Here is a 14383-nt window from a genome sequence, read left to right on the forward strand (position 1 = left end):
TAGAACCAGAGTAGATGTCTTGAAAGGACAGAATAGGAAAGGTGCATATTTTGATGGGGCAGGGAGAGGAAAGAGAGAAATTCTCATTTTGCATACTGAGGAGTCTCAAAAGATAATGCCTACAACTGAAAAATCAGAAAGTAGTAATTCATCCTATTTTAAGATATGGAGGTAAATGCCAAAATAATGAGATAAAAAAGGTGAAAATGGTGGGGAGTAGGAGAATTGCTTTATCAGGTTGCTTTTTCACCACATACTTTGCAGAATCATTTAACTCTAAAAATGTGCATGCATGACGATTAAGTAAAAGGCAAACAGACTTTTTTGAGTTCATTAAAATGATAGGTCTTTTTATTCTTTATTTTGAAATGCCTAGGAATGAACAGTTTTATTATTTCTTCCTATCATGAATTAGTATAAATAAGTTTTTCAGAGACTTAAATCATTTGACCTGTCGTTTGTGGCTGAAAGATGAAGAATAGGTCAAGATCTTTAAATGCAAAACATTGAAAGGCTGTTTAAAGTATCTTAAAAGGGAAAACTATAAATATACGTTAATTAAATATATATTTACTATATATGTCAAATATTTATATACATAGTAAATAAAATATTTAGTGACAATAAATAGTTTTATTTTAAAGTTAAGAAAGAAAAACTTTCATAAATCACCCTTGATTGAGTAGTGTTATATTGACTTCTCCTGTGATGTGTAAATTAGATTTTTCAAAGTAAATTTGGTAGGAACTTAGCAATTTTTACTGCCTGACTTTTTTCTTTTTACTCTATCAGGATGTAGATATGATGGATCAGAATGGAATGACACCTTTAATGTGGGCAGCTTATAGAACACATAGGTATGTAACCATTATAAAATACTTATTCAGATCATTTTCAACATTAATCAAATGTAAAATAAGTGATGAGGAAAAGCAATTAATATTCTACTTCTAATATTTAAAATTTTTATTATGAGTATATGGTATATAACATAAATAACCTTTTTGGATGTTTGTGTCTCTTTGCTTACCTTTACCTTGGTAATTGTAGTATCTTTAATCTGTTCCTCTTTTAACAATTTCCACGAATGGGAGATGTTATCATCTCTTTAAAGAGTAATTTTTTCATGTAATTTGCATGTTTGCAAGTTTAATATATTAATAAGTTGCCTTAAATCATTTTTGGAACAATCCAGATTTAAATTAAAAAATTTAATTTGTTTAATTATATAGATGTTAAATGATATTAATCCCTAGATCAAAAATTAAAATTGTCCAGACCAAGAATGCTCCCCCTTGGAGCTATGTTACTTTATATGGCGTTGCACATTCTTAATACTTCCTATCTGAATGTTCTCTCATTACCAATTGTAAAGTTGTTGAGTATAGGTTAGAATAGAAATGTTCAAAGATGGAATGCATATGCAGCCACAATCAGTTTAGTATCTGTAATGATTTCTATAATTGAAATTAGGGTTGTTGTTGTTGTTTGTTTTTTTTTTTCCTTTTCAGTGTGGATCCAACTAGATTGCTTTTAACATTCAATGTTTCAGTTAACCTTGGTGACAAGTATCACAAAAACACTGCTCTGCATTGGGCAGTACTAGCAGGGAATACCACAGTCATTAGTCTTCTTCTGGAAGCTGGAGCTAATGTTGATGCCCAGAATATCAAGGTAAAAATAACCCAGATTGATATGCTATGTGAAATGTGGCTACTAAGATGTGAATTCCTCAATAAAACATAGATTTTTTTCATAGACTGTCAAAGATGGAAGAAATGTGTTATTTAAGCTCAGCACTTTGCTTCCATGCAAGAATTTATTTTGAAAGATTGGTTTATTTACTTCATCTTTTACTATTCAAGTAGTTTTAAGATTTTAGTGGCCTTTTCATTACTGAATTCCTATGGACTTTTGGAAATTAAATTATATAATCTGTGTTTTCGTAGCTGAAGGGAATAGTGTTTTCTGGTTTCTTTAAGAAGACCACTACAGAGAATCACAAGTTTGTAGTTAAACCACATTATGCACAATAACTTTAGTGATTCTTTGACTTGGTCATTTGTTGTCTTATTTTTTTAAAGATCAGGACCTTTAAATTTGATGAACACCTTTATGATGTTTATAGGAGAACCCCTCTCCCTCAAATGCTGGACTAATCCAGGAAAAGTATACACTGAGAGCAAAGCACAGTTAGCACTTATACTCTGAGTATTTAGAAATTTGTAGACATTTATGAATACCTGCAAGAAAATTCTGTTGGTGGTCTTAAATTTTGGTTAACTATGCTTATTTTTAAGCTTCAAGATCCACAACATCTTTCAGCAGCAGTCTCTTTCTGTGAAATGACTTTAAACTTTTAAACATCTTTTAATAATGTACATTCATAAATAAGTTTGTGCCCATTGACAAATGTTCTTTAATTTTAACTATAAATCATATTTTCTGAGTCATATTTCTTAAATTTCTAAAGGATATGTGCTAATTAAATATGAAAGGGATTTGAACCACATAGTAATCTGAAATGGCAATCAAAAAGTAGGTTATCTCCTGCTGGATCAGGGCATCTATTTATGTTCCAATGAATAGTTTATCTCTATTTGATTACTCTAAGAAGAGAAGGTTATACTACTAAAATAAGATAACTTAGACTAGTTATATGGAGCCTAATTTAGTTAGGATTTTAACCAGTTTTTAGAAATGAGTCTAATTTAAAATATTTTTTCAAAGTAAATATCAAATATCTTACTGGAAACTGTAAGAAATTGAGAAAACCGTTTCTTTTCTTTCTTTTTTTTTTTTTTAAGGAAGATTAGCCCTGAGCTAACATCTGCTGCTAATCCTCCTCTTTTTGCTGAGGAAGAGTGGCCCCGAGATAACGTCCATGCCCAGCTTCCTCTACTTTATATGTGGGATGCCTACCACAGCATGGCTTGCCAAGCGGTGCCATGTCCACACCCAGGATCCGAACTGGCGAACCCTGGGCCGCCAAAGTGGAATGTGTGCACTTAACTGCTGTGCCACCGGCCTGGCCCCTCTTTTTTTCGTTTTTTTTTTTTTTAAATTTGAAGTCTTCTTGTCCCTATCCAAAGTAATCAGAATGATCTAGTATCTGCCAGTAAACATACAGAAAGAGTAAAGTCAACGTACTATAGTACCTGACACCTAATGGGCACTCTAAATATTTGTGGACTGACTGAATGACAATTTGTGTAATCCTGAGCCTTACATCTAAGCTAGTTTTCATGACTCTGCTAGAATAACTCTCTGCCACTTCTGAAACTATAAAGGGAAATTTTTCCTTTTCCAAATGTTTTTAACTAGGAAGCTCTGAAGAGTTCATAACACTGATTAGTAAATTAGACTGACCCCAAGGATAAGAAAGGAGGAGTTTGACTAAACCTGACCAGTATCCCCATAAGAAACAATTAGTGAGATTACCTTATGTTTTGTTATCTGAATTGCTTAGGTTACTTTTCTTCTCTTTGATACCAGACAGCCGTTCCTAAAGTGTTCATGCCCCAGGAGTACATTTCAGGATAACTTAGTGTTATGTCATTGCAAAGATAGAGCCTGTTTCACTATGGCAAATGGTGAGTCTCCATGGACTCTGCCAAGAGCCATATCAGTATATTGAAATTACAGGAATACCAAAGAATTATGATAGGATGACTACACAGTTCTGGTCTTTGAAACTAGTAGTGTATATTTTTAGAGCATTTAAAAAATACTGTTTTCTATCCATATAAAATTGTGGATAACTTCTCTTTGATTATGATCTTTAAATATTTGAGTTGTGTAATTTGTAAATTTAACATCTTTTCAAATAAAAGTAGCTTCTGGAGTGACATTATTATGCTTTTTAATTAATTTTTTTAAATTGAGATGTAATTGGCATACAACATTCCACTGGCTTCAGGTGTACAACATAATGATCAACACCTATACACATCATGAAATGACCACCACAAGTCTAGTCAACATTCGTCATGCTACACAGTCACAAAATGTTCTTTTTTTCTTGTGATGAGAGCCCTCAAGATTTACTCTCTTAGCAGCTTTCAGATATGCAGTGCAGGGTTGTTAACGTAGTTGCCATGCTGTACATTACATCCCCATGACTTATGTATTTTATAAGCCCAGCCCCCAACCCCCTCCTCCCCCGGGAAACCACCAGTCTGTTCTCTGTATCTATGAGCTTGGTTTGTTTTTCTGTTTTTTTTTTTTTAAGATTCCACATATAAGTGAGGTCATATAGTTTTTATCTTTCTGTCTGACTTATTTGGAGAGGCATTATTTTTAAAGAAAATAAAGTGTAACAGGTTGCTTCAGTTGCTCAGGGAACATTTATACTTTCAGAGTAAAAATAGTCTTTTTATCTACACTGGTGAAAAAGTAGGTTTTTGTTTTAAAATGGTCTTTTTATGTAATTAAAAAGATGAAATAGTATCAATGCGTTTTCTGCTAGAATCTGGCACTCCTAATATGCTGGAGTCCAGTCACCACCTTCTGATGGAAACCTTTTATTCATTCATTCAGCACATTTGTTCAGTTCTGGGAAGTCATGGTGTTTAAGACAGATGCAGTCCTTATTCTCTCACCGCTTACGTTGTATTGAGGAAATAAACAATAAGTAAATTAAACACACACACAGACAAACGTGGTAGACTGAGGAGGGCTGAGGAGGCCACATCACGTGAGAGGTGAGAGTGATTTGTGAATGCCTTTGAGGAGATGACATTGCTTTGAGACTTGTTGGCTGAGAAGGGATCAGTTAATGCAAAGATTTGTGGGGAAAAAACTTCCCATGTAGAGGAACCTGCAGATGCAAGGCCCAAGGCCAGGAATAAGCTCGCCATGTTAGAGGTTCAGAAATGACAGCCTGGACCGAGTGCAGCGAGCAGGGCGTTGAAGTCACTGAGAATGGCAGTTGCCAGGTCATGCAAGGCCACAGTAAGGAGTTTTAATTGTATTTTCAGTCATGAGAAACAATTGGAAGGATTTTATGTCGCCTGGTTATATAATCTTTGTGTTTTAAATATTTTTACAAGATTGCTTTGGTTGCTGTGTGGAGAATGCTTTGAAGAATTAAGAAAATGGAAGGGGCAGATGAAGATCAGTTGGCTGTTGCAATAAATCAGACAAGTGATGATGTTAGTTTATCTGTGATTGTGGGAGTAGAGATGGAGAGGAATGAATGGATTTGGAAATGATAGAGTAGAAATGAAAAGGTAGTGTAGATGTGAGGGTGAAAGAAAACAACCTTGATCACCTAAGTTTGGATTTTAATAACTGAATGTCTTGTGATGTATATTGAGGTTATGAAGACAGAAGGAAAAAGATTTTTGGGGGGTAAACGTGATGGGAATTGGTTCTGTTTTAGTCATATGTAATTTGAGTCACATATCATTTTAGCTATGTGGAATGTCAAGCTAATTAAGTAAACTTAAATTGCTACGAATTTTGAAAGGGAAAAATTCATTAATTAAAAAAAACCCCTAGATTCTTTGTCAAATGGAAAAACATTTTTTATTTTAGGTCTTAAGAGAGTCTGATTGATAATCACAAATTATAACAAAAAGATGTAGCCTACAAATCTGGATATAGCTTTAACAGCTAGTAAAAGTTACATTCTCCAAAGAATATGAAAAATTATACTTTGTGTTATAATAGTTACATAATTATTAGTTGATCCTGTTTCTTCTAAAATAGCTATTTCCTAAATAAGATTAGGCTTAAGTTTCTTAGAAATCTATCTTTATATTAACTAGATGTTTACTCTTGTGAATTAGTTATTTGAGTAAGGAATTCAATTCTTTTAATATATAAACAAATGATTCTTTTATCAAAATAAGATAGAACTTATTTTGGAGACAAGTAATATTAAATGCTAGATAACTTTAAAATGGCTATTTTGATCCTTAGATGGATCAGGAATGGCCATATACCATAGCTTAGAGGTTCTTAATCTGGGACCCACCAGTGAAATTTGGTTAGAGGGTGGGTTCATGGACCCCTGAAATTGTTATAAAAATGTTACATGTATTACAACTTTCCTGGGGAGAGGGTCAGTGGCTTCATCAGATATGACTCAAAGAACCATGGCCCTAGATAATAGTTATATAGAATAAACTCAAATTTTGTTAAGTAAGAACAGTTGGGGAGAAAAAGTGATTTGGGATACTAAGAATTAACAAAAAAATACACATACGGTCATCCCTTTTTATGGTAGTGTCACATTTGTGAATTTTTAAAAAATAATATTTTGCCCCCTTGCACATGTTTTTGGTTATATAGATAAATTTAGGTGAATTGAGTTTTGGGGAAACAATCTCTGAGTGCTGCCCAAGCATTTATGAATTTTTCTTTCTAAAATTGTCAAATGACATAATTTTTAACTTGTGCAGAATGTAAAATTACTGAGCTTTGTTAATTAATATATTGAAAGACTCACATGGTTTCTTGAAATGAGGTAAGAAGCTGTTTTCAGAAAGTAGTTTTCATTACTTCTTAAGTACCTGACCTAGATGGTCTCCAAGGAAGAATTTTCCTTAGTTTTAATAATGAAATTCAACCTTGCTTAGGCAAAAAGTGATCTTCCACCCTCTACCTTCCATTATGTTTATCTCCCCAAACCCTTGAAGAATTTCTTTTATTCCCAGTTACATGGTCTATAACTACTCCATGATACTTGTTGTTAATGCTGCTGTTGTTATCGTTTACCATTTTGGCTGACACATGGAGTGATCCAACATAGACTTGATTCAGAACCCTGGGTTTAGTATATTTTTTCAAATTAATTGCTTGTTTATTTTACCAGCTGAATAAAAGAGCTATACAAAAGTAGTCAGATGACTAGAAGAGTAGTTGCAAGATTTCTTAAAGCTCCCTCCATCTTTTTGTCTAGGCGATCCTTAGGTGTCACTGGCCCTCTAGTGGAAGGGATGCTCAGCTGGACCGAGGCAACTGCAGGATATTCTCTGGGCGTTGTTACCCAAGGGATTGCTTTTATTCAGGTAATCTTTATAGTTTGGATTAATTAGCTGGTTCTGACAATTTAGGTAATAGAATTTTTGAATAGGTAAGGAGATATTTTAAGGTAAATATCCCTTTTTGTGGAAGACTTATTACCAAGATTAGCCCATTCCTTGTTAAATACGATTGATCTTTTTATTAAAGGATTGGTTGGGCTTTTTGTTGTTATTGTCGTGTTGTTATAGTTGTTACTATTGGTGGTTGTGGTGTGTTTATTTTGCTTCTTTTTCAGTGTGTTTTTTAAAAAATAAATTGTACTCTAGTTAAATAATCATCCCTCATAAATAAGGCACCCCAAGTCTCCTTATTACTTTATTTTCATTCAGTTTTTTAAAATACAATTTCAATGTTTTTTTTTCTTTTTTCTAAAGTGGTTTTGAATATTCATCTATACATGCTTGAAATTTTGGCAAACAAAATTTTGAATTTCACTTTTCTGTTTAAAGAAGTAATAAATAGTGGAGAATTTTAAATAGAATAGAAATGTAGGTATCTGACTAATTTACGAAAGGAGAAATAAGATTTTAAATTAATAAAGACAAAAAGAAGCATAGATCCAGAATTGGGGATGCTTATTTCTTGTTTCTTACTTCTTTTAAAACATTTTAGTTCTATTCACTTACACTATTTGGCATTCTTTTTCTTGAGGTTAAACTACAAGTCTATAACTTGAGTTTCACTATTTTTTGTTATTGCTCTTATTCTCTTTGAAAATTTCTGGATGGGTGGATGAATTTAAGACGATCAAGAATGCAGGTCTTGTAGAAGTAGAATTTGACTTTTCTTTTTCTTCTCAAGCCTCTTCTTCAGACTTGTCATCACTGAAATTAAACTGAGAGATTTCTGGCAATTTGATATTATAGCAGGATGTTTTGTGGCGATAGCTATTACTAATGAAACCCTTAAAGAATATGAAATATCTGATAAACTTAGTGATAGCCTCTGATCCAGCAGGTGCTAAAATACCTACTTTTTGATTTACTCTCTAAATCAAAACGCCAGCAGAAGTAGAATCTGTTGAAGACGTTGGGTGATACATTTTCTGATTGTACCTTGAATGGGAAAGCATAATCAGTAACATGTGATTATTTAGATTCTTTTAGTAATTGACTTTGCCCAATGTAAAAACTATGTTAATGGATGAATAGTGTAGTCAGTTTATTTTTATGGAAGTGCTTTAAAAGTTACTAACTAAAATATTCTGCTTTTTCTTCATTTTTAATGTGAATTTCTTCTGCTTATTTTATCAGGGTGAATCAGCACTTGATTTGGCAAAGCAGAGAAAAAATGTGTGGATGATCAACCATTTGCAAGAGGCAAGGCAAGCAAAAGGATATGACAATCCATCTTTCCTTAGAAAGCTGAAGGCTGATAAGGTAAATTTATGACTGAAGATTTTCAATAGATAGTCTTTTTAAGCTAGATTCATAGGCATACTTTCTTAGCATGAGTATTTACAGCCTTTAATTTTGACATTGGCCAGTGTAATTTTTAAAATACCATTTCATCTAGGATAAAATGAAAGGAGATAGCAAAGTTTCTCAGGGCTCTGCCTACATGGGTGATGGACTGTTCATATTATCTGATAAATAGGAAAGCTGTCTAAATCTCCATAGGCCACTAACATAAATGTTAGTTCGTTAATTCAGCTGGCTTTCTTTAAGTAATAGAGACATCATAAAAGTTTTTCCTGTTTAAGTGCATTTTTTAGTATGGTAATAAATTGTGAAAAGTCTTAGTCCTAATACATATCTGTTTTTAACTACTCAACTCTCGCTCTAATTAATTTAAACTTTCCATTCTTATGTGATGTGTTGTAACATTTTTTAGAGATAGAAACGTATATTCTTTACTTCTCTATAGAAAGTCTGTTTTAGATCTTCCACATGCCTTCAATTTTAAACTATTGGTTCAGTTGCCCGATTTTAATAATATGATACCAAAACTAAGAAAATTTCTGCCAAAGAGGAGTATATATTTCTTTCCTTATAAAAGGAAAAATTAGCTGACCCACAATTTCTTTATATAACTAATTGACAAGATATTTGCTAACTTGTCAATAATCACAACTTGAATGGCATTAAGCCTTGAGTACCATCTTATGTATGTCTTATTCAGGGTGTTCTAGTGGTAATACTGTTTGTTTAAAGTTAAGATTGATCTGTCTGTTAGAACAAAATGACAAGTTTTGGATAAAGGGAAGCACACTTGAAAGCATACCTCACTTATTTGTGGGAGTTCAGACTTCCTTAGTAAGCTGAAAAGTCCATTGGTCCATTACTTAGACATCAAATGAGTTAGATTTATGATTTATAATCTTGCCTATTTTCAGTCTGTTAGTTGAGAATAATGAGTAGTTTTTGCATGTCGTGATAACTCTCTCATTTCACTATTAAATATAATACAAAAAATGATTTATTATTTATTTACTTTGATGCTGCTCTGTTCTCTAGGGTTTTTTTGCTCCAGTTTTGCTCAACAGAGTGGAAAATGGCTAATGTCTCATAATAATGAGCCTAGTAATAAAAGTGTCTTATATTACTTTGGAAAGTCCCATAATCTTTATGCTTTCATTTTGTTTAGTGTAAATATTCTAAAGATTTTTTAAATATATATAGTCAGGTGAAAATGACTTTGTAAATTTTAAATGTTTATTAATATATAAAGTTACTTATTATAGAAATAATGAGCTATATATGTGTTTAGATGATTTCTTTTGAAAAAGAGAGCTTCATTAAAAAGTTTAGCACAATTTTATTGACATTTGTGTATCATTGTGATCAGTTCGGAAGTTGAGTACCCCCTGCACTTTATTTCTTGGGGTTTTTTTTTTTTTTGCATTAGTAACTTTAAATATAATATGTTTTTTAAAAAGGTTACTAGATAAAAATATATGATGGTTGGGGATTTTGTGACGTTAAGTATTTTTAATTATGAAGACTGTTGTTCTCTTTTCATTTCACGTTAGAAAAATTTAAATCATGTAGGTGACTTGATTTGCTAGTGTGAAGTATGTTCTTTATTTAAACCTAGGTAAGAAATCAATGATAGCTAGGTCACAATAGTATTTTACTAAAAAATAAGTCATCCCAAAATGGAAAGAATATATTTTTGGACAGTGCTAGTAGCTAATGAGATATGGAGGAAATCTTGATTTAGAAAACTGTTTTTAAAGCTCTTAGATTTTTTGAGGTTAGAAGATTTTAGACAGATTTATGGTTAAATGAGTTTACTTCTGTAATAATAAGTTAGAGGGAAATCTCTAAATTAGTATTTCTTAATATTTAACAACCCATGATCCCTTTTGTTAACAGTGGAAGTCTCACATATCTTCCTCTTTAATGTTTATTGATTATGTGAAAATAAATCTGGGAAGATGGAGTAGATGTACTTTTCCCTATTCCTCCCTGCTCAGTAAAACTGCAAAATCTGGACATTATGTACAAACAAATGTAAGAAGACTCTGGAAGATGGAGAGAAGAAAGCAGAGCAGCCAGGGAGCTCAGAATGGCATGGTGGTGGTTTCCCTGCATTCTCTTTTTTCGCCTCATGTATCCCAGAAGAGGAGCTGACAAATTCAACAAGCCAGAATCACAAATGGGTGCAGACGGAAGAGGCCCCAACGAAAGCCTGCTCTCTAGCCCAAGGACCGCAAAAGAGGCAGCTTAGCAAGATAGAAACTTTTAGAAAATAACTTTCTACTGCAGCTGAACACTACAGAAAAAACTGTGGGGGCCTCCCCTCCTGCCCCGACTCACCCTAGTAAAGGCGTAACTTTTACCGTTACCAGGCTGTAGTAAAGTGCCCCAACTTCTCTTCTGGGGTGGTGTCAGAGAAGGTCGGGTAGAGAGTTGAAAATTTCATCCTCACTGATTGTTGAGGTCCCATAGCCTGCTGTATCAGTGGAGACCACACAGGAAACAGTAATGTGGCACTCCTGACCCTCCCAGCCAGGGAGATATCAGTAGAGGTATAGTGGAGAGCTGGAAGTCCCACCTTTGCCTAACAGTATTGGGATGCCCTCCTCAGGTGTCAGTGGAGGTCAGCTTGGGATCCTGGACTACCACCCTACCTGGCAGTAATGAGAAGATGCCTCACTCCTCTCCCCTTGCCAAACTACATCAGAGGAATCCTTCTAAAATGAAAAGTTTAAATAAGATCCAGTATCTCATAATACCCCAGATGTCTAGGTTTTGAACGAAAATTGCTCATCACACCAAGAACCAAGAAGATCCAAAACGGGCCAGCCCGGTGGCACAGTGGTTAAGTGTGCACGTTCTGCTTCTCATCGGCCCGGGTTTCACCGGTTCGGATCCTGGGTGCGGACATGGCGCTGCTTGGCAAAAGCCATGCTGTGGTAGGTGTCCCATGTATAAAGTAGAGGAAGATGGGCACGGATGTTAGCTCAGGGCCAGTCTTCCTCAGCAAAAAGAGGAGGATTGGCAGCAGGTGTTAGCTCAGGGGTAATCTTCCTCAAAAAAAAATAGAATACCAACGACGTGATGACAGAGATGTTAGAATTATCTGACTGATTTTAAAGCAGCCATCATAAAAAGGCTTCAGTGAGTAGTTATGAACATGCTTGAAAAGAAATAAAGAAATAGAAATATAGAAAAAATACAAAGAAGAACCAAATGGAAATTTTAAAACTGGAAAATTACAATAACCAAAATAAAAAAGACTCAATGGATGGACTCAACAGCAGAATAGAGGGGACAGAGGAAAAAATCAGTAACCTTGAAGAGAGGACAATAAATATTACCCATTTTGAAAAACTAGAGGCAATAATCTGAAAAAAATAAAATGAACAGAGCCTCAGGGACCTGTGGTTATAACAGAATATCTAATGTTAATACAATTGGAGTCGCAGAAGAAGAAGAGAAAGAGGGTGGGGTTGAAAAAGTTCTCAAGGATACAATGGCCAAAAAAATCCCCAAATTTGGCAAAAGACAAACCTATAGATTAAGAAGTGGAAGGAAGGCTAAACAGAATAAACTCAAAGACATCTTCACTGAACATGGGGTCAAACTTCTGGAAACTAAAACCCAAAAAATAAAAATCCTGAAATCCCCTTATAAATGGGGCTAAAACGATTCAAATGATAGTGGATTTCTCATCAGAAACCAAAGAGGCCAGAAGGAACTGGCACATTTTCCAAGTGCTGGATGGAAAGAACTGTCAACCCAGAATCCTATACCCGGTGAAAGTATGTGTCAGAAGTGATGGAGAAATCAGCACATTCTTAGATAAAGGAAAACTAAGAGAATTTGTCACCAGCAGACCTACCCTAAAAGAATGTCTAAGAGAATTTCTTTAACCAGAGAGGAAATGATGAAAAACAGAATCTTGGAACATAACATCAGGGTAGGCAAAATTATGGGTAAATATGGTAAACTTTCCTTCTCATCTTATGTCTTCCAAATTATGCTTGACAGTTGAAGCAGAAATTATAGTGCTGTCTGATGTGGCTCTAAATGTATGTAGAGAACATATTTGAGACAATTTACAGTATAAACCAGGGAGGGCAGAGGGACATAAAGGGAGGTAAGGTTTCCTCACTTCACAGGAACTGGTAAAATCAATGACACGAGTACATTGTGGTAAATTATGTTTATATAATGTAATACTTAGAGTAACCACTAAAAAAGCTATAGAAATAGATATACTCAAAAACACTATAGATAAACCAAAACAGAATTCTGAAAGACTTCCCAGTAACCCACAAGAAGGCAGGAAAAAGGAAATAGAGAAACATACAGAGAACAAATAGAAAACAAAATACAAAATTATAGACTTAAACCCTAACATATCAATAATCACATCAAATGTAAACAGTCTCAATATACCAATTAAAAGATATTGGCAGTATGGATTATAAAATATAGCCCAACTATATGCTGTCTGTAAGAAACTCACTTCACATATAGGAATATCAGCAAGTTGCTTGTGGAACTAGCGAGTAGCAGAATGGAAACAGTATGTTACCCTGATACCAAAGTCAGGCAAAGACAGTACACAAGAGGAAACTGTAGACTAGTCTTCCTCATTATAGGCTCAGAGATCCTTAACCAAGTGTTAACAAGTAGAAGTCAGCAATCTATAAAAGGAATTATGCATCATGGCCAAATTGGGTTTATGCTAGGGATGCGAGGCTTGTGTAATATTAAAAAATAATTCAGTGTAACCTACCGTATTCACAAACTAAAGAAGAGTAATCTCATGGTTATATCATCAATCAATGCAGAAAAAGCATTTGATAAAGATCAATATCCATTCATGATAAAACTCTCAGGAAAATAGGAATAGAAGAGAATTTCCTGAACTTTATAAAGAACATGTATAAAACCTTCAACTAACGTGATACTTAAAAGTGAAGGACTGACTGCTTTCCCCTAAGCTCAAGAACAAGGCAGGGATGCCCTTTTACTGCTCTCACTCCACACAGTGCTGGAAGTTCCAGCTAGTGGAATAAAGCAAGAAGAGGAAGTTAAAAGGCATATAAATCAGAAAGGAAAAAATAATAAAATTGTTCCTATTTGTGGTTGACATGACTGTGTGTAGAAAATCCCAAGGAATCTACACAATAAACTCCTAGAACTCATAAATGAGTTCAGCAAGGTCACAGGATATAAGATAAATATGTAAAAAATCTTATTTTATTGGGGCTGGCCTGGTGGCATAGTGATTAGGTTTGCATGCTCCTCTTTGGTGGCCAGGGATTTGCAGGTTCAGATCCTGGATGCAGACCTACACACTGCTCATCAAGCCATGCTGTGGTGGCATCCCACATATAAAATAGAGGAAGATTGTCACAGATGTTAGCTCAGGGACAATCTTCCTCAAGCAAAAAAGAGGAAAGTTGGCAACAGATGTTAGTTCAGGGCCAATCTTCCTCACCAAAAGAAAAAAAAATCTTTTATTTCTATATATTTGCAATAAACATGTGGACATTGAAATTAAAAATACAGTACTACTTGATACAGTATCTTAGTATTGCTCACAAAAGAATTTTAAATACTTAGATGTAAATCTAACCAAATAGGTAAAGTACTTGTATACTGAAAATTTTAAAATGCCAGTGAAATAAATCAAAGAAGATTTAAATAAATGGGGAGGCATACTGTGTTCATGAATTGAAAGACTCAACATAGTAAATATGTCAGTTGTCCCCAAATTGATAGACAGATTTAATGCAATTAAGTAAAAAGTCCAGCAGGATTTTTGGTCTATATAACCAAGATTATTCTAAAATGTATATGAAAAGTCAGTAGACATGGAATAGCTAAAACAATTTTGAAAAAGAGGAATCACTCTACGCAGTTTCAAGACATGCTGTATAGCTACAGGA

General features: G+C 34.1%; 1 protein-coding gene across 1 annotated transcript in view; it reads left to right on the plus strand.

Annotated features, from left to right (window-relative positions):
- ZDHHC17 (zinc finger DHHC-type palmitoyltransferase 17) overlaps positions 1–14383 on the plus strand; it is a 92752-nt gene that overhangs the window by 39733 nt on the left and 38636 nt on the right. Inside the window, exons 6-8 of the mRNA XM_005606716.4 lie at positions 793–857; positions 1512–1674; positions 8286–8411. Coding sequence (XP_005606773.3) covers positions 793–857; positions 1512–1674; positions 8286–8411 — 354 coding nt within the window. The remainder of the gene's footprint in view (positions 1–792; positions 858–1511; positions 1675–8285; positions 8412–14383) is intronic.

This window comes from Equus caballus, chromosome 28 (genome assembly GCF_041296265.1).
Source record: "Equus caballus isolate H_3958 breed thoroughbred chromosome 28, TB-T2T, whole genome shotgun sequence".
In the NCBI taxonomy this organism is placed as follows: Eukaryota; Metazoa; Chordata; class Mammalia; order Perissodactyla; family Equidae; genus Equus; species Equus caballus.